Source organism: Melitaea cinxia, chromosome 17 (assembly GCF_905220565.1).
Source record: "Melitaea cinxia chromosome 17, ilMelCinx1.1, whole genome shotgun sequence".
NCBI classification, from domain to species: Eukaryota; Metazoa; Arthropoda; class Insecta; order Lepidoptera; family Nymphalidae; genus Melitaea; species Melitaea cinxia.
The window spans coordinates 12,653,369-12,677,110 of NC_059410.1; the positions used below are offsets into that span (position 1 = coordinate 12,653,369).

General features: G+C 33.1%; 1 protein-coding gene across 1 annotated transcript in view; it reads right to left on the bottom strand.

The window, feature by feature from the left end:
* Window positions 1-23,742, bottom strand: part of LOC123661421 (transient receptor potential cation channel trpm) — a 104,062-nt gene that overhangs the window by 64,869 nt on the left and 15,451 nt on the right. The window contains exons 3-6 of the mRNA XM_045596382.1: window positions 16,646-16,802; window positions 16,198-16,411; window positions 13,565-13,724; window positions 3,620-3,756 (exon numbers count right to left, since the gene is read on the bottom strand). Coding sequence (XP_045452338.1) covers window positions 3,620-3,756; window positions 13,565-13,724; window positions 16,198-16,411; window positions 16,646-16,802 — 668 coding nt within the window. The remainder of the gene's footprint in view (window positions 1-3,619; window positions 3,757-13,564; window positions 13,725-16,197; window positions 16,412-16,645; window positions 16,803-23,742) is intronic.

Genomic DNA, 23,742 nt, shown 5'->3' on the forward strand with positions numbered 1-23,742 from the left:
TTAAGACACACTTGTAGTCATTCCTAAGACAGCCAACTCAATGCGTTGTAGTCGAAACCCGACTGATATACATTTTTTAACACAGTCATGTTCTTATAAACTTACTAGCTGTGCCCGCGGCTTCGCCCGCGTTGAAATCAGTGTGTCACAGAGTTTTCCCGGCAAACTTCCAGTGAAACTCTTATCAAAATCGGCTTAGCCGTTCTGTAAACCTTCCTCTTGAAGCCCTTCATTGGTGAAACCGCACGAAAACTCGTTCAGTAGATTTTGAGGGAATCGATCACAAACACTTTTGGGGACTTTGTTTTATAATACACTAACTGTTTAACGAAAATTGTTTTTTTATTTAAGTCACTTGAAACGATTATCACACTGAGTAACTTTTTAAAAGGCACAATTTAGTATAATTTAATAAAAACATTATAAAACCTCTCTATACACCACATTTTTAGTTTTATTTTTAGGCTGCAGTATAAATAACCTATCAGGCGAACTTATAGGTGCTGTATATGTTTCATACAAACTATAAACCCCCATTACACCCCCTTAGCGGTGGAATATCGCAAAATCCGTTCTTAGCGGACGTCTACCAACTGTAATGTAATCTACCTCCCTGCCAAAATTCACCTTTGTCTCCATCCTGGATGGATGGAACCATCCAGCGGTTTTTGAGTTCTCGTGTTAAATGAGTCAGTGACCTTTCTCTTACATATATATAGATTATGATACATCATTTGGACACTTCGTCACCATCTATAGAGCATACATTTTAAATTTCAAGTCTCTTACTTAAAAAACATAGGACTTTCATACAAACTTCCAACCCCCATTTCACCCCCTTAGGGGTCGAGTTTCGTAAAATCCGTTCTTAGCGGATGCCTACGTCTTATAAGGAGCCTACCTGCCGAATTTCAAGTTTGTAGGTGTTATAGTTTCGGAGATTTCGTGATGAGTGAGTGACCTTTCGCTTTTATATATATATATATATATATATAATATATATATATATATATAATATATATATATATATATATATATATATATATATATATATATATATAGATAGATAAATAAATAAATATATACTACGACCAGACTCGAGGTGATTATTGAACTCACAACCTTAAAGCAATTAACAGGGTAATTGTCTGAGTCAACGAGCCAGTCATTTGAGGAAGGGGGGGGGGGGGTGCTGCTTTTCCAAATACCTATAGTAATCTCATAAAGTTAATCAAACTGGTACAAAATTTCCAAAAATAAGAATTGATTTAGACCGAGGCAATAAACCAACTGCAATCAAGTCAAATACTCGTAATACAATTATAAATAAATAATCAGCAAAAAAAAAAAAAAAAATGGTCGAAAGAATTTCAGTTATCGGCGATCAAATACTGCACGGAAATATCCCCTAAAAAGAGTGAATAGGCCATCAAAGAGGAGTAAATTTTGATTTACTCCGACGTTACCTTAAAGCAATTTCCCTTAAAAAATAATGTCTATTTTCAAGATACAAATCTGTATCTTGACGCACAATAGAATCATGTGGGGATGTTTTATGGACATTGGAGGAAGAATATGACCGACTATCAAATTCTCAGCTGCTTTACTACCTTTGGTCACTTTTTTAAATCGCTATAAAAAAATCCATTCACGAAAGTTGTAAATAGCTTTATGGACCCCTATTTTGATTGGTTCACGTATCAAATTTTTATATTGAATTGAAGTGCCAAAGAGCTATTTATATGATATATTTCATTTAAATTTTTTGGTCTGATTTTATGACATCATCATGAGCAAAATATACAGTATTTTCAGTCACGTTTAACAATCACATTAAAAGTTTTAATTTTACGCTAGATAAATTCTGATGCAGTATTTTATTTCATACCTGTTTATAAAAGCAGTGTTGTTGTTAAAGTATTAACTTATTAATTTATATGATTACTAGCTGACCTGGCAAACGCTTTTTTGCCAATAAACAATCTACTATAAGTGTGCGGGGATTTACTCAATAGAAAATATGGGTTGGTCGTAGAGAGGTGGAAAATTAAGAGTAATATAAAAAAAAAATCATGACAAAATAAAAATCTTGCCAAAAAAATTAAAGTTTATACTGCAACTGAGGTTTTCCTACTCAAAATATGGAGCAGCCCGACTGGGGTAGCACCTCGACCTTACAGAAGATCACAGCAAAATAATACTGTTTTCAAGCAGTATTGTGTTCCTGTTGGTGAGTAAGGTGACCAGAGCTCCTGGGGGGATTGGGGATTGGGTCGGCAACGCGCTTGCGATGCTTCTGGTGTTGCAGGTGTCTATAAGCTACGGTAATCGCTTACCATCAGGTGAGCCGTACGCTTGTTTGCCGACATAGTGACATAAAAAAAATAACAAATAAAATATAGGGGTTGATCGTAGAGGGTTGAAAATTTAGGGTTGTATGTATTTTTTAATGTTGTATCATAAAGAAATAAATTATTTGTTTAAAAATTAAAAAAGAAATTTAGGGGTGGACTACCCTTAACATTTAGGGAGATGAAAAATAGATGTTGTTCGATTCTCAGACCTACCCAATATGCACCCAAAATTTCATGAGAATCGGTCAAGCCGTTTCGGAGGAGTTTAACTACAAACACCGCGACACGAGAATTTTATATATTAGATTAGATTATAAAAATGAACTGACAATCTAATTTTGATGACACAATGTTTCAATGTATAATATAAATCATTGACAAAATATATGAATATCTTCGTTCAAATACTAACGAGATACTTTACATAAAGTACAAAGAAAATAAGCTACTCGACTCGAGATCAAAGGATATAAAAATTACGAGCATTGAATCGAGCGAGACCGGTATAGCGTTGGCAAAACGGCGCGGAGATATCGAGCATGGGAGGGACGGGGACTCCAACACGTTTAGTGACCTGCGCGACGCGCCGTTCGTCGAACGCGAGCAAGATGGCGCAGAGCAATGTCGTGTTCCCGCGTAAATTACTCAAGAAATTCATCCTTATGTACAAGGAATTAAACTGTTTATGGGACAGAAAATGTCTCACATATAAACATAAAAAGAAACGTCACGATGCTGTAACTAAACTGACTGAACTGGTACAGAAATACGATTCGACAGCGACAAGGGTTCACGTGTTAAGAAAGATCGAGAGCCTACGGGCCTGCGTGAGGCGGGAGTATAAAAAGGTTCAAGATAGTCGATTGCAGGCGACGAACCCCGATGAAATTTATACGCCGCATTTGTGGTACTACGATATGCTTTCGTTCGTGTTCGGCGAAGAAGAGAGTAATTCTAAAGAAAAACAAGAATCTCCGACACCAGTAAGATCGGTTTGTATAAAAAGTGTGGGTAGTAGATATTAAAATTTGAAAGTAACGTTAATAATCATGATTCAGTTACTATAATTTGTACGCGACATTCTTTTTTGTTCAAATCATATGTTATACTCTTTCTCATATATTTACGATATAAAAAAATAATAATAAGGAATTACTAACAACATAAATTGTGAAAAAATTATAGTATCAACATCACTATTGTTAAAGGAAATTCAAAAAATATTTTAAACAATAATAATGAAGGTAATTGAAACTATTACTTACACGGATGTAGCTTCTGTGCTGCAATGTATTTCTCTAACTTCCGCCGCAATACAATTTCAGCGCCGTAACGACCGACGGAACCGTTGTCCACGAGTAGGAAATATGCGTGTCGGTTGTTCAGGACGGCAAGCTTTGATCTGGAACAAATAATGTTAATATTTTATAAATAAGATTTCGATGATTATTTCTTTGACTATGTCGTGTTCTAAATTAAAAATAAAATAGTTTTGTGTTTAAGTAAATGTTCTCATATATGCAACTATATGTTAAAAATTCTCATATTTACAACTAATAATTAAAAATAGTTTTTACACCGTTTTCATAAGAAAAAGTCATTCCGAAATAGCAAGCTATACATTTAGGAGCAAAAGGTAAAACAAAATCAACATGAAGTCGCTCCGGCCAGCTGTATTGTTTTGCTTTGGTTTGTTATCTACGCTTTAAATCATAATAATACGAAGAAGTAAAAAGGTAACAATAAATGTACTGAAACTATACAGATTACCGATTGTGTAGTAAACAGTAAACAGTGTAAAAAACGTATTCTTTTCAGATATTTCGTTTAAATAACGGTTTAATTAAAAAATGTAATAATATATATATTATCATTAGCTTGGTCCTTTTCAATCTGATTAAAAAAATTAAAGTTATTGGTACTAAGAAATTTTATTGAAGGGTTTTTACATGGTAATTTAAATTATTCCATGTAGGTTACAAATATTATTATTTCACAATATCGGCTTTTAATAATGTGGATGTCGACGGTGGTAATTAACGATCAGCGAGATCGTTTCCTCTCGGTTGTAATAACGACTAATAAGCCGATTATAAAGACGTTTACGAGAATGAGCTTTGGAAATAATCGCGCTGTTTTTAACGATGGAGAGATGGCGATGGAACTACGTTCCGAAATTGATGAAATGCCACTGACTGAATCGATATATGACTGACTGACTTAGGACTGACTGGGCGTGTGACTGCGTGATTCTAAAATACTTTCTATTAGGATTTAATTTTCGAAAAGTCATATGGTCTTATTTTAAAATAAAATATGATTCATCCAACACATGTTTTATTTTAAAGTTTTTTTTTATTGATTGTAAAATGTAGTTTTTTGTGATATAATATTTGACAACTAGGGTGGGACGATACGTATATAGAAAATCCCTACTAATATTATAAATGTGAATGTAAGTTTTTTGTTACGCTTTCACGCGAAAACTACTCAACCGATCATCATTAAACTTTGTATACATATTCTCGGAGGAATTAGAAGTAGCATAGAATACTTTTTATTGAAAAAAAAATCAATGCGAGCGAAGCCGCGGGTAAAAGCTAGTATTTTTATGTTTATGCTTAAAAACAAAACAAGTGTGCTTTAGACTACACGACTGAATTAAAACTTCTTTAACTCCATCTAACTTATATCTCCCTCTCAAGTTCCGTTCACCTCGCCCGATCACACTTTTCGTAACTCTCTCGTCACGCATTCACCAGTTTACTTCCCAAGTCAAGTGTGCGTAAAGAAGTTTTACTTCAAAAGAAAGACTTTTACGGTATATCATATAGCTTTCCAATCAACTTGTGGGTTGCTTATGAGAAATAGTATATGCTTTTGTGTAACATATCGCTATATAATTTCTTAAATTTCTTTAATTAAACTTTCTATTTATTTATTTATTTAATTAATTAGAACCACCAACAGAATTGCATGTTTAAAAAATTTACAATTAGATATATGCAAAGGTATTAAGTATATACATATAATTCCTCTTAAAGGTAGTTACAGCATGCGCTTTAGACAAATGAGTCATCAGCATCAAAAGATTTTAAACATATAGGATTTAAATAAAAAAAATACATACAAAATAAAGAACTAAATACATAACTATTACTATTGTAAATTAAGATAAGTTAATTTTAGTGCTACATAACTTTTGATTTGAGGAATCAAATGATTTTAATAGTTTCTTTTTAAATACAGCTAAGTTATCTGCAAAGATGTCTAATGACTTGTTTTTAACTGTAAATTCTCTGTAGAGCCTACTCAGTCTAGGGATGAGGGAATAATAACCGAGGTTTGTTCTCTGGGTTTTATAAGCAAATAGTGAAAGGGGATATCGTGGTATGCGAGAGGGAACGTTAATTGAAATTTTGCTTAGGAGTTCTGAATTATCCACAGTTCCATTCACTAGTTTGTGTAAGAATACCATATCAAGTAGCTTGCGCCGGTTAGAGAGTGAGTTTAACCGAAACTTATTTAACCGTGAGTAGTAGGGCATTCTTTTGTCCTGTCCAATAGAATAAAATTGCGTAAACCGTCTCTGTATACTTTCCAATCTATCTTTATGGGTCTGGTAGTTAGGGTTCCAAATGAGCGTTCCATATTCTAGCTTACTCCTTACTAATGTAGTGAATAAAATTTTTTTGGTTTTAAGTTTTTTAAATTGTTTAGAATTTCTAAAAATAAACCCCAACATCTTGCGTGCCGACCTGCATATGTTATCAATGTGTACATTATAACGTAACTTACCATCAATAGTGATACCTAAATCGCGAACATACTCCAATTTCTGTAATTGGTGCGTACCAATAAAATATTTTCCCTCAACAAAAAATCGTTTACGTGTGAAAGTAATATATGAACATTTGGAAGGGTTAAGCTCCATTCCATTTAACTTACACCATTCAAAAACTCTATTGATATCTTCTTGTAAAGACTTAACGTCATGCTTATTTGTAATTTCTTTAGCAAGCTTTAAATCGTCAGCATAAATTAAACATTTGGAATTCTTTATGCAATTAGTAATGTCGTTAATGAAAATATTAAATAGTAATGGTCCTAAAATTGATCCTTGAGGAACACCAGACACAGCGAGATAAAATAGAGAATTGTGACCTTTGATAACTACGTATGAGCGTCTGTTGGCTAAATATGAAGAAATCCAAGACAAAAGTGGCCCAGCTATGCCAAAAGTTGAGAGTTTTGCCACCAGCAGTTTGTGGTTTACCCTGTCAAATGCTTTTGAGAAATCTGTGTAAACTGCATCGACTTGTCTACACGCATCTATAGATGTTGTAACGAAGTTCATGAAATTAGCTAGATTTGTTATGGTAGATCTACAGTCAATAAATCCGTGTTGAGATTCTGAGAGAGCATGGTGAACGTGGCGTGACAAGATTGGATGTAGCAAAGATTCGAAGACTTTCGATAGTGTCGAGAGTATTGATATAGGCCTGTAGTTGGTTATAGATTCACGATCGCCATTCTTATAAACAGGGACTATTCTTGCTAACTTCCATACCTCAGGATAAACACCTGTGCATAAAGATTTGTTATATATTAAGTGAAGTGGTAATGATAATGGAACAGCGCATTCCTTAATGAATAAAGGAGGCAAATTGTCCGGACCTGATCCTTTTCTTTCCGGACCTGATCCTTTTCTTACACCAAGTCCTTTCAGCTTTCTGATTATATCCTCAATGGTAATTCTTCAATTAATTCTATTCTTGGAGTAACGCACAAGATTCTTATCTATCTGCATTTGGTCCCATCTCTCTCATCTGGTCCAGTCTTGAATCTTGCTTTTCAGTAGAACTGTGTTTTAAATTAGCGAGAGCAGTAGAACTAACTACTATATAAACAGACTCTTCAACTTTATTACTGTAAAATTTATTTTGGTCTCGACGGCGCAGTTAAGTGTGCTTAAGCATATTCATATTTTATTTGCAAAAACTCAGGCGTACTATTAAATATTTAGATAAATCATGAAAATCCACATCATATTGCGCAAATCCAGTACAGCAAATGGTTTTTAGAATCGCGACATAAAAGCAATCTATACGCTGATGAGTTTTACATATAAAAAATGTAATAGCATATTAATGCAGAGCAAATGCGGCACAAGCATTTCGTTTAGTTTGACGAATAATATTAACGTAGTTTAGGTTTTTTGAAAACACGTGTATAGGCTCTGTATAGGTAAGATTTTTTCTACATATGTCGCTTTACTGTTGAATCAGTAGTGAATATATTTAAGATCAGTGAGACATTTATATAGTAAACATTATTACGAGGCTTATTAATAAACGACCATTCAATTAGACGTAATAAACCCTTATTTTCATCTTTACCAAGTGAATAAATTTTATTTAAAAGCTTGCGACCCGCCCCTAGCTTTTTTTTTATGTCACTAGGTCGGCAAACAAGTGTACGGCTCACTTGATGGTAAGCGATTACCGTAACTTATAGACACCTGCAACACCAGAAGCATCGGAAGCGCGTTGCCGACCCAATCCCCAATAGCCAGGAGCTCTGGTCACCTTACTCACCAACAGGAACACAATACTGCTTGAAAACAGTATTATTTTGCTGTGATCTTCTGTAAGGTCGATGTACTTACTACCCCAGTCGGGCTGCTCCATATTTTGAGCAGGAAATTCCTGCTGTGCCCTACCTCAGCTTCAGCGCTTCGCACGGTTGCAAAAACTATCAGTGTTCCTCTACGATAATATGCATGTATTATACATATAAACCTTCCTCTGGAATCACTCTATTTACTAAAGAAACCTGCATCAAAATCCGTTGCGTTGTTTTAAAGATCTAAGCATACCGACAGCGGGAAGCGACTTTGATTTACACTATGTAATGATTTAAAGGTTCGAAGTAAAGGAATACTCAACAGGTTTTGTTTATACAATGATTAATTGACAAGCAGGCGATTAAGATTCTAATAAATTACAACGATAACCTTATGGAAGTTACTGAATAGTAAACCTCGTATTGTTTTATCATCTCTGCAAACTCTCCTAATGGAATAATCCACGGTTTTTTACTATGTCTGTTCGTGACAGTAAATGGATGCAGACAATAAAATCCAGTTAAGTTACATCTAGATGGGACGAAAATTTTATTGATACTCAAATTTAATTGTTTCCAAAAATTAAAAAGTTTTTTTTCATGTCTTTTATTTATGAACTTCGAACCGCCACATTATTTTTCCTGAGTTCGACTTTTTCTAGTTTTATTTTACAAACAAGTCACGTTCTTTAAAAATTAACTTTTAAACTAAACTTTTAAATTTATTCAGGAATCAGAAGAGGATATTGACGCCCATGAGCCAGACGAATCATTCCAGCCCCCAATTAAAAACTACTCTGATTACACCGTAACCTCGAATATGATAGAAGATAACTCGCCTGTGTCAAAACAGTTTACATTCGAAGAAGACAAGTCTAAGAGACACTGCACAGAAGTTGATGATGAGTATGACGCTATTGGTAAGTCAGAATTTACAACCGTTTAACCCTTATGTATATTGGACTAACATTTCTGGGAGATCATTAAGGCGCAAGTCTTTTTAAGTAACAAACGATTTTGAAGTTACTATTATACACTTCAGCTTGTAATATCCCACTACTGGGCATAGCCCTCTTCCCCATATAGGAGAAGGATTAGATCTTAATTCACAACGCTGCTCCAATACGGGTTGGCGGATATATTTCCTACTATGAGTAACGATGGCTAGCAGGTGCATATGATAAAAACTGGGACCGAAGGCTTCACGTTAGTACTAATATGTTAAAGTATAAAAAAGCAATTAATAAGATAAAGTCGTTTAGGGAATCGTTTTCAATAGTTAAATATCTTCCTTTTACCCAAACTTTAGAAACGCACGGTTTAAAATTGAACAGTCGTTCCCGTTCGGGAATTTTTTTACGTTTTCTATTATCACCTAATACTGCTTTTTCTTCATGGCGTCGAATAAAGTACCGATATTTGCACATTTTGAGCTTACTTAAACGATAAAAATGTGCCGGTAGTTAAAATTTAAATTATGTTTCTAGTTTTTAAAGAATATTAATTTTGAAGTAGAAACCGAATTTTTATACCTTTAATACCTCTTTGGGATTGTATATCAGATGTAAAGTTATTTAGATAATTCAAAGTATACATTTTTTACAATATAATACTGTCATATGACATTAAAATTTGATATTACTAAAATATATTATATATTTAACTTATAGTTTTAACAGTTGTTATCATTACATAATATAAAACAAAGTCGCTTTCCGATGTCTGTATGCTTAGATCTTTCATCATCATCATCATCATCATCATTACAGCCTATACAGTCCACTGCTGAACATAGGCATCTACAATTTTACGCCAAAAATAACGTGAACACATGTGTTTTACCCGTAGTCACCACGCTGGGCAGGCGGGTTGGTGACCGCAGTACTGGCCTTGTCGCACCGAAGACGCTGCTGCCCGTCTTCGGCCTGTGTATTTCAAAGCCAGCAGTTGGATGGTTATCCCGCCACCGGTTGGCTTTTTAAGTTCCAAGGTGGTAGCGGAACTGTTTTATCCCTTAGTCGCCTCTTACGACACCCACGGGAAGAGAGGGTGTGGCTATATTCTTTAGTACCGTAGCCACACAGTACACCGTAGCCACACATTACACAGTCGCTTAGATTTTTAAAATTACGCAACGGATTTTGATGCAGTTTTCCTTAGTAAATAGAGCGATTCCAGAGGAAGGTTTGTATGTATAATACATGCATAATATAGTAGAGGAACAATGATAGTTTATGAAACCGAGCGAAGTCGAGGCGGGTCGCTAGTAAAATAATAAAAACAAAATAAAAAACCAGGCTTTACAAACTGTGTGTATATAAGCATTAACATTATTATGTACGAGTACTTTATAAATATTTTCTTCATCGATAATAAATACTTCCAGTAATCCGTTTTCAATTCCTTCGGGGTTAGACGAAACATTAATATTGGTAGTGCGCGCTTATGCTTTATACAGAAAATTAAATTATAGATGTAGGATTTTTTATTTCATGGAGCTGAGTATTATGGTTCTACAGAGTTCAATTTTAATAGAATCGTTTAGAGTAAAAATGTTAACTTGATAATAATCGAACTAATGATTTATTTTGTTCTTAAATAGAAAAGGTTTATGTAAGGCTTTAGACTAACAAAAATTTCGTTAAAAATCACAAATCTAATCCAAAAATTTTATTGTACAATTTTGGGTTATATATGTGTCTAATTTTCTTATTTTTTTTGACGAACTTGTGTAAAAATAGTTAGTATATATCTGTAATTTTACGTTTCAATAATTGTTGATAGTTCTACTAATAAAAGCAGTGCCACTTTATGCTTTACTACTCTGTGTATTGGGTTCAAAATTGATTCATAAAAACATAGAAAACAATTACGCTCTTCATTTGTTATTATATATAAAATATATTTATGTTTATTTGTGTTGTATATAGGTATAAATGTTGCCGCAAAACTGCGAGGCTTACCGCCCAGCATGAGGATACTTGCGGAGAAGCTGATCAACGACGTTCTCTACCAAGCTCAGATGAGTGCGTTGAACTCATCCACTGTCATAACAACTCCCGATCCGTTTAAACAGGATATATTATAATAATGTTTAAAATATAAATAATTTATAAAAAAAAAATATTGGTTTTATTTCGTCTTACAAACTGTATAATATTGTATCATATAATCGATCACCAAGGGGTTGTTAATTTTATTTATTGCAAAATTATTATTATAAACTAAATTATTAAATACATACAAATCTCACGTTATATACATCAGTAGTAAAATGTTTTATAGATAAAACAGAGTCGACCCTGTTTTATCTCGAAATCTCGATTTTTAATTCGAAATAAGATCTTAATTTAAATTTAAATGAAATACGAGTAAATAAAACTTCTAGTTAGTTAAATTAGAATTGTAATTTGATACTTTAATTATGTTGAGACAGAAACGGAGTGAAATCAAACCAAAACAAACATTAGGTACTAGTTGCTAAAACTATTGTAGATATTTGATGTATAAACTAGGAGGGCGCCGTGGTTATATGTTCAATTAATTATTATTTTTTATACTACAAACAAGCGTACGGTTCACCGGATGGTAAGCGATTTCTGAACTTGTAGATGGCTGGAACACCAGAAGAATCGCAAGCACGTCGCCAACCCTACCCCCAAACTCTCCTCCCAGAGTTCAAGATGTAGTTTTATGAGAAAATATTTTTATTAAAGAAAGTTATGGTGAACATGACGATTTGAATTTTGACTCAAGAGAAGCTGATGGTCAAATTAAGTACTTGTCTTTTAAAATACTCAAATTTTTTTGAAGCAAGCAAGCCTAGCGGTTGCCTATTTTCTCGTATTTTAATTTTACACTGAATTAAACATTTCTGCAACTAACTATGAACTACAGATGGAAGTCATAAACATAATAGTGTTTGCTAGCAAACGAAAATAAAGCGACTTAAATTACATCGATTGGTAGTAACATATATATTTTTATATCGCAAAACTAATTTTGATGAATTTTTGATATAAATATAGATATTGAGAAGATAATAAGCTACTTGAAGTACTAACTAATCCCACTCGGACAAAGTTGCGGGCTAGGCTGCGGGTTGCCAGCTAGTTTTTAATATTTGTATGATAAAAAAGTATAAAAATTAAATTAAAAATTTAAAAAACCCCAGACACAATAACCTGCGTTACCTTTAAAAAGTAAAAAATAATTAAAGAAACTCAATCTTATAGTACCTAAGTATGTACGAGTATTAATAAGTCTAAAAAAATAGATCGTGTTGCTCCTACTTATTTATTACCTACTATTTATTTTTTCATTAGTATCACATGCCTACCTAACTAAGTCTTTTACCCGAGCCTTATTATTTGCGCAGACGTCGTTGACGGTCGTATCCGAAACGCAATATTTTTAAGTAATTTTATAAGTTTTCTTTTCTTAATTTTATTTTTAAATTCATCTATGTTTGCTTAGTTAAGTTGGGTTAGTTTAGACTATTTGTCATTGAATTGTTAGGGTTGGAGCGTTCCCCCAATGCGATGTATTTTTTTTACTTATAACACCCCTCTTTTTGCGTCGGCAGTTAAAAAGTATTCTGTTACAAGACTATCTAGACCGGAGGTGTCAAACTAGCAACCCGCCAATTTTGCTTATTTTTTGGAACGCGCATTTTAAGTTTTGAAAAAAAAATGTATTTCATTTGACTATTAAAATCTATCTTTGTTTATCTACTATTATAAAATAAAAAAATTCTGAATAAAATAATTGAATATCATAATTTTAATTTAAGAAAATTTGGAAACATGATTTTTTTCTCGTAAATTTTGTAGGGGAAGACAACTAGTAATAAAAATTTGGAAACATGATTTTTTCTCGTAAATTTTGTAGGGGAAGACAACTAGTAATAAAAATTTGGAAACATGATTTTTTCTCGTAAATTTTGTAGGGGAAGACAACTAGTAATAAAAATTTGGGAAAGAATGAAATATTTATGTCTCCTTCCTGCGGTAGTCTCTTTGTTATAATAAAATTTTAGAGGACTTTTAAAATTTTCCGTTGAGAAATATTTCAAAACATAAACGGAAGAATTGTTCAAACGAATTTTTAATCCAGTAAAGGTTATATAATACAATAATAAATTTACAAAATATTATTTTCTTTGTGATTCATAAACCAAACGATTCGTAACAAACTATTTCCGCACTCTTTTAATATAGAAAGATAAAATGATGGATAATTTAATTAAGGAAACAATTTAACAATAAAATTTGTAAAATTAAGGATTGATTTTGGACTATAGCACCCCGATTGCTACATACTATTGAATGAACCAGATTGAATTATGTACGCTATTGTCAAGAAAAGGCAATGTTTATATTAAACTAATTATATTTATAAAAAATAACAAATAGGTTTTACAAAGTCTTGTCATTGAAATTCTATTATTTTCTTGAAGCAAATAGGCTATAAAACCTCCGCAACTCAGTGGAGGCGAGCAGTTACTAGAAGAGTCAACTCGACGAAAATCAAAAGTAAACGCGTTTAACAACGAGGTAAGTCTAGTAAATATGAATGCTAGTTACCTTGGTGAAGCAATCGCGTGATAGGGCACGTCTCTACCTCTGCCTATAAGTTCATTGGCGCCCTCAACAATTCCCCAGGGCGCTATACCTATGCTGACTACACGGCCACCTCGCTGAGAGCGCTCTAGTTGTAATGCATCTCCAACTTGACGCGTTACACCTGTTGACAAAGTTAAGCCATTAAGAAATTGGAAGTTGGCCTGGGAAATTGAAGCAGTTACATTATTCAGAATTTTATGTTTATTAGTAGTTTGTGTTAACTGAAAAAATTTGGACTTTTATAGCATAAATTATGATAATCTTCAAAACTATTAGTACGGGAATATTGTTCAGTACATCAGCGTAGCGTATTAAGCTCCTAGCCTCTTTGTATATGAAAGATAAGGCTTTTGCTGAGTATATTTATGCTGCTGCTATTTCTTGATAAAATAATCCGGAACTCAATGCTTGGGAGGATCATCATTTGTCCATGTCTCGGAAGAAATCCAACAATGACAAAAAAATAAAGCAAAGAAGCGATGCGGATTTGGCTCTAAACTCTAAGAGGCCTTTTATTGAATATTTAGAGCAAAATAGAGAATACTGTACTGCAACCGCTTTTTTATTTTTGTGTTGAAAACATATATACGTACCTATATATTCAAAAGATAATCAATACAAATAAATAAAATTGGAGTGCATGTTTGTAATAATAAAATAATTGCTTTTTACTAAATGATCTATACAGATAACCATAACAACGTACATATACCAAAATAACATTTTTTACAATTTTACTGTCTGTCTGTCTGTTTGTCTCGGCTATTCTCTGAAACGGCTGGACCGACTTTGACGGGAATGTCGCTGGCAGATAGCTGATGTAATAAGGAGTAACTTGACTACTTTTATTTTAGAAATTTATTTATTTTATAACTCTGCGAACTGAAAAATAACTTTTTTGTTAAATTCCACGCGGACGAAGTCGCGGGCACAGCTAGTAATTAATAAGAACTGCTCCGTAATCATTAACCTATCATTTACACGACCGTGTTCTTTTATTACGACAAACTTTTGGGATTCACATTTATTTTTAGTAACTATTGTAAGGTATTGGCGATGGAGCCTACATATTCTTTGAAAATTCAATATAAATAAGCAAGCATTAATTATTGACAATGAAATTATTTAATTGTATTGATTTAAAAAAAATTGTTAAGCTTCTAAACAAAAATAAGTAAAGGTAAAAGTTTGATACGGATTAAATTTAACCGCTATATCATATGTATAGTATTTGGAACTACTAGACAAAGTTTATTATTACTTTAAGCACCAGCTTAAGCGGTATGTGTATGCATATATTATCGAAAATTTTGGCGTTTTCAGAGTGAAGGTATGTACGCTATATATATATAATTAGTTTTGTAATTAATAACTAGAACTTTAATTTAGCTTCAAGGTTAACTAAAGCTGGCACGCTCTACACATATATCTATGCATGTGTGCCTTTTTAAAAATATGGTATGACGACATCACAAGAGGTATAATGAAAAATTAATGTTTTTTTGCATATAACGTCAGAGCAGCGAGACAATATTTAATTTTGAATTTACTAGTACTACGAAAGATAACACGTACATTTTCTTTTCGTTTTGAAGTCGTTTGTCAGATCAAAATTTGTTTTGTTTATGTATGGAGGAATCAAAATATTGCAAGACATCTACTATCGATTTCGTTATTGTGGCTATTTACTGATGTAAATTTCAAAGCCAGCAGTTGAATGGTTATCCCGCCATCGGTCGGCTTTATAAGTTCCAAGGAAGAGAGGAGGTGGCTATAGTCTTTATAGCCGTTGCCACACAGTCAAAACGGGCAGCAGCGTCTTCGGTGCGACAAAGCCAGCTCTGCGGTCACCAACCAGCCTGCCCAGCGTGGTGACTACGAGAAACACACATAAGGTCACGCCATTTTTTGGCGCGAACTTATGGAGACCTATGTCCAACAGTGAACTGCGATAGGTTGAAGTGATGATGCGATGGTGACTGATGTAAATATATCGCTGGACACGTGTCTTTATTGGTTTCAAAGTAATTCCACTATTAAATACAATAGCAATATTTGAATATCTTATGAACACTTTTCACAATTTTACTATCAGTTCCACTACAAATATCAAATTTTCCCAGCAATCAAGCGAAAATGACGAATCTGTAATTACGCTTAGCGCACATAGTGTGGCTAAGGAGATCATACTTGGCAACGTTAAGTGAAGTTGGAGCCAAGTGTAGCTGGTAATGGAGTGATTGCATAATTAAAGTTGTGTTAAGAGATGAAACTTGAGCATAAAGACAAAGTTTAAAAAAATGTTATTGTGAACTGTCAAAACACATGAAGTTAAAATAATCATTATATTTTCCAATTTTCATGGTTTTTTATTTCCCATAAAAAACTTCTGCATAGAGTTACTATTGGAAGAAAAAAATGACAAGAATTAGCATATCCGATTTCGATTTTGCGTGTACGCATTTATTTCTATTTATACAGAACGATATATAAACGAATATTTTTCAAAATTCCATCCCTAAGTGGATAATAATAATATAATAACAAAAGTGAGCAAAATAATTTATTACGTTTTAAAATTACATAGAACGTACCTGTATTGGTCCCTCCCGTAAATATCCAAGCTCCGGTGGTCTTTGCTGCCTTAAGTAAACCTTTCCTAAGCACTTTTTTGAGTTTGGGCTGCAGGTCGAAGTTTGCCTTTCCACCTTGTATCGTGATGAGAAGTTTTGGCCTTTCGAGAGCCCATTCTCTCGTTAGCAGCTGGACTATCAGGTCTGGTCGAGTGTCGTGAGAGAGTCGAACATACTGTAGGAAAAATATTTATATTCAAATACATTTTAAAAATAAATTGTTTTAGTTTTTAATGAAGCGAGAAAATGACTTAGTACACTACTAAAATATTAATTTAATAATTATTGTAACATTAAAAAAAACTACGTCATAAGTAAAATTCTGATACACGATCGTTCAATATGCATAAGATCTTTAAAATTCTTATTTAAAATTCGGAATCTAGAAAAAAAATTATAACGTAAATACCTGTGCCTTGGTCGGGTGCGCCCCCCCTTGAAACTCAACAGTACCGTAAGCGTCAGTGGGAGCAGCCTGAGTATGTCGATTTGGCACCCAGGCTTCACCGGGCCCAGCGGACGGAATATTCGGTCCATGAGCGGTTTTGCTAAGGCCGCACCAACATCTGTTATAAAAACGAATGTTTTGATGATAGTGAATTTATTCAAACATCATTATTTTTATTATGACAATTCTTGTTTTATCTTAGGTTTATCCAAACGTAATAATGTCTAAATTTTTTGTTTTTATTTACAATTTCGATATAAAAGTAAAGAAAAAATATTTAAAATATGACTTAGTATGCAACAGCCCCATTTTAGAGTCACGAGTGGAAAATGAATTAAATTTTCTCCACCATTCAGGTTAATTTGTTTACCCTCGTAACATTCATCGCGGTAATAGGTGTACTTAACGTACTCTATTTGAAATTACCTGATATGAATACAGCTATTAATCAACTATAATATATACTAAACTAAAATTAAATAAATAAAATGTTGATGAGCCTCTTTTAAGTCATTAGACGATAAAAAAGAAAACAATGGAATGATTTTTGAGAACTGTCAACTTTGATGACAGACTGTATATAGAAATTTTTGACGATAATTTTTAATAAACCGATACAAAATTATTAGTTACATCAAGAAAAAATTGGGCATGGAAGACGATAATAAGAAAGATGAACCAAATGAGCCATCAACAAGTAAGAAACCGAGTCAGAGTAACAATTCCGTAGAAGAGAATGATAGTAGAGGTGACCAAGCCACTAACAGAGAAATGTCAGACTCTGATAGCTATTCGGGTTTAAGTGACGTAGAAATGGCTAATGCTAGACCAGCGCTACCGAAGGGACCAGTTTTGAAAACGGATGCGAAAAGTCACGTAAAGAAGAAGAGAGCTAAGCGGTTGACAGGAAAGATTAAAAAGAGGGAACGTCCTCCAGTAAAACGTCCTCGCAAGCCACTTAAACGTAAACCAAAGGCCAGAGAAGAAAGGAAAGAGAGGGATATATCTGTCTCGACTATTTTTACAAGATTATCCTCAAGTGGGTTTCAAACGCCTGGTTGTGAACGTTGCGGGCACCGTTGCTGTCTAAGAAGGTAGCGACTTGGAAATTGCCTTCATGTCTTTTGTAAAATTGTATTAAATATTTTTTATTAAAAATTTTGTTTTATTCATTGTACAAATAGATTATTTATTTTGTTAGATACGAGTATGAAGCGAGGAGGAAACATAATAGAAATAACAAAAAGAAATTACGAAAATGTAATCGACTTGTAAAAAGATACAAAGATAGTAAAAAGGAAAATACAATGAGAGTTTCAGGTCAGAAAGAAATTCATAACGGTGATAATTCTTTTACATAACGTATTTCTTTTGTACTAAATGGGTCTTTTTTCTAAGAAGGTATAAAATATATACTTTTGAGTCTTATATATAAATACTATTTATATATTAAATATTCTATATAACAAAAATATGTATTACAGGCATTACATTTTACGCAACACATTTTGAGACATTTTTTGTTTGTTTCGTTTCCTATTTCGTATTTATTAACCGACTTCAAAAAAAGGAGGAGGTTACTCAATTCAACCGTAGATATATATTTTTTTATGTATGTTCGGAGATAACTCCGTCGTTTATGAATCGATTTTGATAATTCTTTTTTTAGTACCATGATAAGGAAACCAGGATCTGATGATGGACTGATGAGAGAAATCGAGGGAAACCACTTTATGTATTTGTAGCATTATCATTTGATGTATTTTTATTTCATAATTTTAGAAGCGAATCAAGCGGGATCTTGCAGTAAGATGTTATCGCCTTTGTTCATCTCAACAAATTCTTCACCGGGTGAAGACTTTCGAGAACCAGCTAAGACATATTGCGAGGTTAATTGAAGTTAAATATAAGATTTTATCTAATACTTCATTAGTAAATCTAGTAATATACGAGTACAATAATATTAATGAATACTGAAAAATGCACCCGAAACTCCTGAACTGTAATTTAGCGATAAAATCCAAATAAGAGGAAAAAATTTAAGAGGTCAAAGAGCATATAAACCTAATAATATAATGATAATCTTTGATATGCTCATTGAGTGATATTTTTTATATTTTCATATCTTTGTAATTATTATAGCGAGGAAGAAAAATAATTCAATGTTCTTAGTAATTGTTTAAGTAAAAGAAGAAGTACTAAACAGTAGTAAAGAATTGAGAAAATTTTCTTATCTTGGATCCTTGTGTGAATGCTTAATTCCGTAAAGAAATCTATGTTCTCTTTTTTAAAATTATTACTATATCTTTCTAGAAATCGCAATGGAAAATTCTAATGAAAATATTAATTTAACATCTGGAGTTTATGGCTCCCGAGCCGAGGGGTTATTAAACGAGGGATTATGTGGGCGTCTATAAGCGAAAATGTAGTGACATTTCCACACCCAATTACCATCAGGCGTTGTAATTGCTTAAGCTTATATACTTATATTCTTAAGCCCGTAGTCCCGCTCGGCTTTATCCGTGTTGAGTTAAAACAGTTTATCTTCTAACTTACACTGATATTTACATTAAAAAAAAATACCTAAAAAGATTTAATAAACATTCGATCCTCAGATTATATAGCAACAACCAAACACTTCATTTTTGAAGCCTGTTGAACATTTGACTAGCCCGTTGACGCAGTTTATAGAAGTGGCTCTGCTTTCTGCTCCTAGGGTTGTGGGTTCAATTCAGGAGCCTGAGTCTGGGTGTAATATTTGTATTTATATATTGTAACGTTGTGCTGGAACGTTATTCTAATAAATAAGATCTTGTAGTAAAGATTAAGTTTTTTCACTTTATTTTTATCATGCTTCTACTTGTGGCGCCATCTATCGGCATGTTTCAACACTTCGTGACTATTGGTGTTTCATATCGGCGTTTTTCTCTAACGGACTTGATAGATGCCGCTGATGTTTTTTGGTAATTATTGATCTTTCTTTAATAAAATCAATTTAATTGTAATTAGAAATTCTAAATTTAATATTCCTGTCTACTCCTTAAATTATAAAATAATTTAATATCTAAATTTAAACTTAATAATTTATAAAAATACAGACTATGCTTAACGCATAGACTTTTGCTTGTCAATATTCCTTTGCTCGCGTGTCTTTGCTTCTCTTTTTCTTTGCACTTCGTTGCCGCCGAACCTCGAGACCTAACCCCGACCCTAACTCGGCTTAAATCCCGCTGGGGTAAGTTCTCATGATATCTATTATAATTACATATTGCTGGTGTTCTTAACTTAACGAGAAAATTGTAATTATTTATTATTTTGCTAATTGTGACACTGGTTTCTGAATTATTCTTTTCCTGACTCGGAACTTTCTTCGTTCCAGGATTTATTTTTACTTTAAGATTTATATCTTTAATTATACTTTGCTACAAATCGAGTCACTGCCCTCGATTAATAACGGGCTGACTGATTACCGGCATTTACACCGGTGGAGATCTCCGCCGGTCATCGGACGAAGACGGAACTGAAGACCATCATCACCGGGAATTAGTCAGGCCAGTGTCCTTCCATATTACTTTCTAAGGTACGTTGTCGCGGCGTGGGCCAGCTAAGGAAATAAAGGCTGAAAATCAGGTGCCTAACGCGCCTGATTCCGAACCTACCCCCTGTTTTCTGACCGCGTGCTAATAAAATTCATAACTTTAAAAACTAGTCTATTATTCTATTTCCACAACCTCTAAAATCTACTCAGCGCGGCAGTGGCGCCCTTAACGTGTAATTTCTAAGGCCTGCTCACGTTGTGATAGCGTATTTTTTCGTATTTTGTGTAAATCTAATCTACCTACACTTGCTGCATTGTGAACGTGAGGTGACCTATCGCCGAGCGAACTGGTACGTACTTATTTATTGCTTAATTATTGTTTAATTGTCACTATATTTCCTATAATTGTATAATTGTTTCGTATGTTATAATTTGCTACAATATTTTGTTATTTCGAATCGGCCGTGCTATACGTCAAAATTTTTAAGTAGTTATTTAACATATCGCTTTAAAACTATAAAATTACTACAAAACTCTAATAATTGTTGTAATACGTGTTAGTTCGCGAAGCTATAGTAATAACTATTAAATTCAATTTATTTTTACAAAATTTTTTTCAACTACCTACAATTAGTTTCATTTCCGAATTCATTAATTTTCTATCGTTGTTTTTACATTTTATTTGTCACTAAGCGTAATTCTGTGTAGGTAATAGGTAGCATACTTTGTAAAGAACACCATTTAACTATACTTACATGTAAACAGCTGATCTATTATTCGACAATCTTAACTATTTGCGATTTGTATAACTTCTATAACTTTTAAAATTTTAACTATTTAAGATTTCTGTAACCTACATTATCTTATTGTTTTGTATAACTTGGTAGTAATCGTTTTGATCGCTAGATATCATGGAAACATACCCCATTAAATTCTTTTTGCTAAACAAAAATGAATTAAACTATGAAGTATTAATCAGAGGCCAGGAACCTGCTTCAACTGTACTAGGGTACCCATATAGAACTACAATGGACCCCCATTTATACTAAGACTAAATACTGCTGTCAACTTTAATATTTTTAACATCTACTACCTAAATTATGCTGTATTAAATAAACTAAATAATACTATTTAATACTCTTAAACTAGCTTATTGAGTGAACAACATAGTGCTGCAGTTGTTTACTCTGTGTGTAAGGATCTTTGTGTCGCTACCTACTACTGACTAAAAGATTATTATGAGAGGTGAAAGAGTGTATGTGATGTGATGTATGCAATGTGATGTATGGATATGATGTATGTGATGTGATGTATGTATAGAATGGAAGTGTAGTAAGTTTAGTTGTTATGCATAGTTGGTGTGTAGGACTGCAATTAAGTAATTTATCTTGCAGTGAGTTTAGTAGTTAGTTCAGTCGGATTTTGCTCTAGTAGGCAAAATCCTACGCTTTTTGGCGGGGTACTGTAACGTTGTGCTGGAACGTTACTCTAATAAATAAGATCTTGTAGTAAAGATTAAGTTTTTTCACTTTATTTTTATCATGCTTCTACTTGTGGCGCCATCTATCGGCATGTTTCAACACTTCGTGACTATTGGTGTTTCATATCGGCGTTTTTCTCTAACGGACTTGATAGATGCCGCTGATGTTTTTTGGTAATTATTGATCTTTCTTTAATAAAATCAATTTAATTGTAATTAGAAATTCTAAATTTAATATTCCTGTCTACTCCTTAAATTATAAAATAATTTAATATCTAAATTTAAACTTAATAATTTATAAAAATACAGACTATGCTTAACGCATAGACTTTTGCTTGTCAATATTCCTTTGCTCGCGTGTCTTTGCTTCTCTTTTTCTTTGCACTTCGTTGCCGCCGAACCTCGAGACCTAACCCCGACCCTAACTCGGCTTAAATCCCGCTGGGGTAAGTTCTCATGATATCTATTATAATTACATATTGCTGGTGTTCTTAACTTAACGAGAAAATTGTAATTATTTATTATTTTGCTAATTGTGACACTGGTTTCTGAATTATTCTTTTCCTGACTCGGAACTTTCTTCGTTCCAGGATTTATTTTTACTTTAAGATTTATATCTTTAATTATACTTTGCTACAAATCGAGTCACTGCCCTCGATTAATAACGGGCTGACTGATTACCGGCATTTACACCGGTGGAGATCTCCGCCGGTCATCGGACGAAGACGGAACTGAAGACCATCATCACCGGGAATTAGTCAGGCCAGTGTCCTTCCATATTACTTTCTAAGGTACGTTGTCGCGGCGTGGGCCAGCTAAGGAAATAAAGGCAGAAAATCAGGTGCCTAACGCGCCTGATTCCGAACCTACCCCCTGTTTTCTGACCGCGTGCTATTAAAATTTATAACTTAAAAATTAGTCTATTTCTACTATTTCTACAACCCCCCAACCCTCAAAGCGCGGCAATATGTATTATTTCCACGTACTCGCATATTTAAAAAAAAATAGTTATATCAGCCGGGTGTTACCTTTAATACAAGCATTAAGTTGCTTACCGTAGGAACAGACGACCGTTTGTGTATGTTATAAGATATTTTAATTATATGTTTATTTATATTATCACCGTAGTATTATTATTAGAGATTAAAACAGTTTTAGTGGGAATATATTAACATATTGCAGATTTGATTTAAAAGTGTATTGCATACGTATCAAAGGTTTAATTCAAATATTGACAAGTAAGACTTTATTGATGATATTACGACTTATATATATTTTTTGAATTACCAAGTTAATAAACATATAATTCGTATTCACGTTTGATATTTATTTAAAATGTCAAAGGACGATACAAAGATGTTTCAAAGGTTCCAATCTTGTTAAAAGTTAAGTCGATTACTAATGTTTTTATATAACTTATTTTCATCTTTCTTTTTATTTCTTTAATTTAAAAGTTAAAAGAAAATTACCGTTGGAAGAAATTAACTTTGTTAATATTTATCTTTTGATAAAGTAAATATGTTAATGGCAGTAAATAAATAAATAAATAATAAAATGTTCGGCAAACGATTGCCATGTTTTTTTAATTTTGCAATAAAAACAAGGCGGTCATTAATCTCAATAAAATATAGCTTATATATTATTTTTATTTTTTTATTTTAGACAAAATTACATCTGTGCAAATTTCATTGAAATTGATCCAATACTTTCGGAGATAAGCCCGGATCAAAATCATGACGCGAGATATCTTTTTATATATAAAATTCTCGTGTCACAATGTTAGTTAAAATACTCCTCCGAAACGGCTGGATCGATTTTTATGAAATGTTGTGTGCATATCTGGTAGGTCTGAGAATCGGCCAACATCAATTTTTCATATCCCTAATTTATAAGGGAGTGCCTTATAAATTAGGGATATGAAAAATTAAGGGGGTAGGCTTAAGGGGTTTAATAACATGTTTGGCAAAACAACGTTTGCGGGGTCAGCTAGTATATAATATATGTAGTTGGATGGTTCGGTCGACCTTTTAAGTTCCAAGG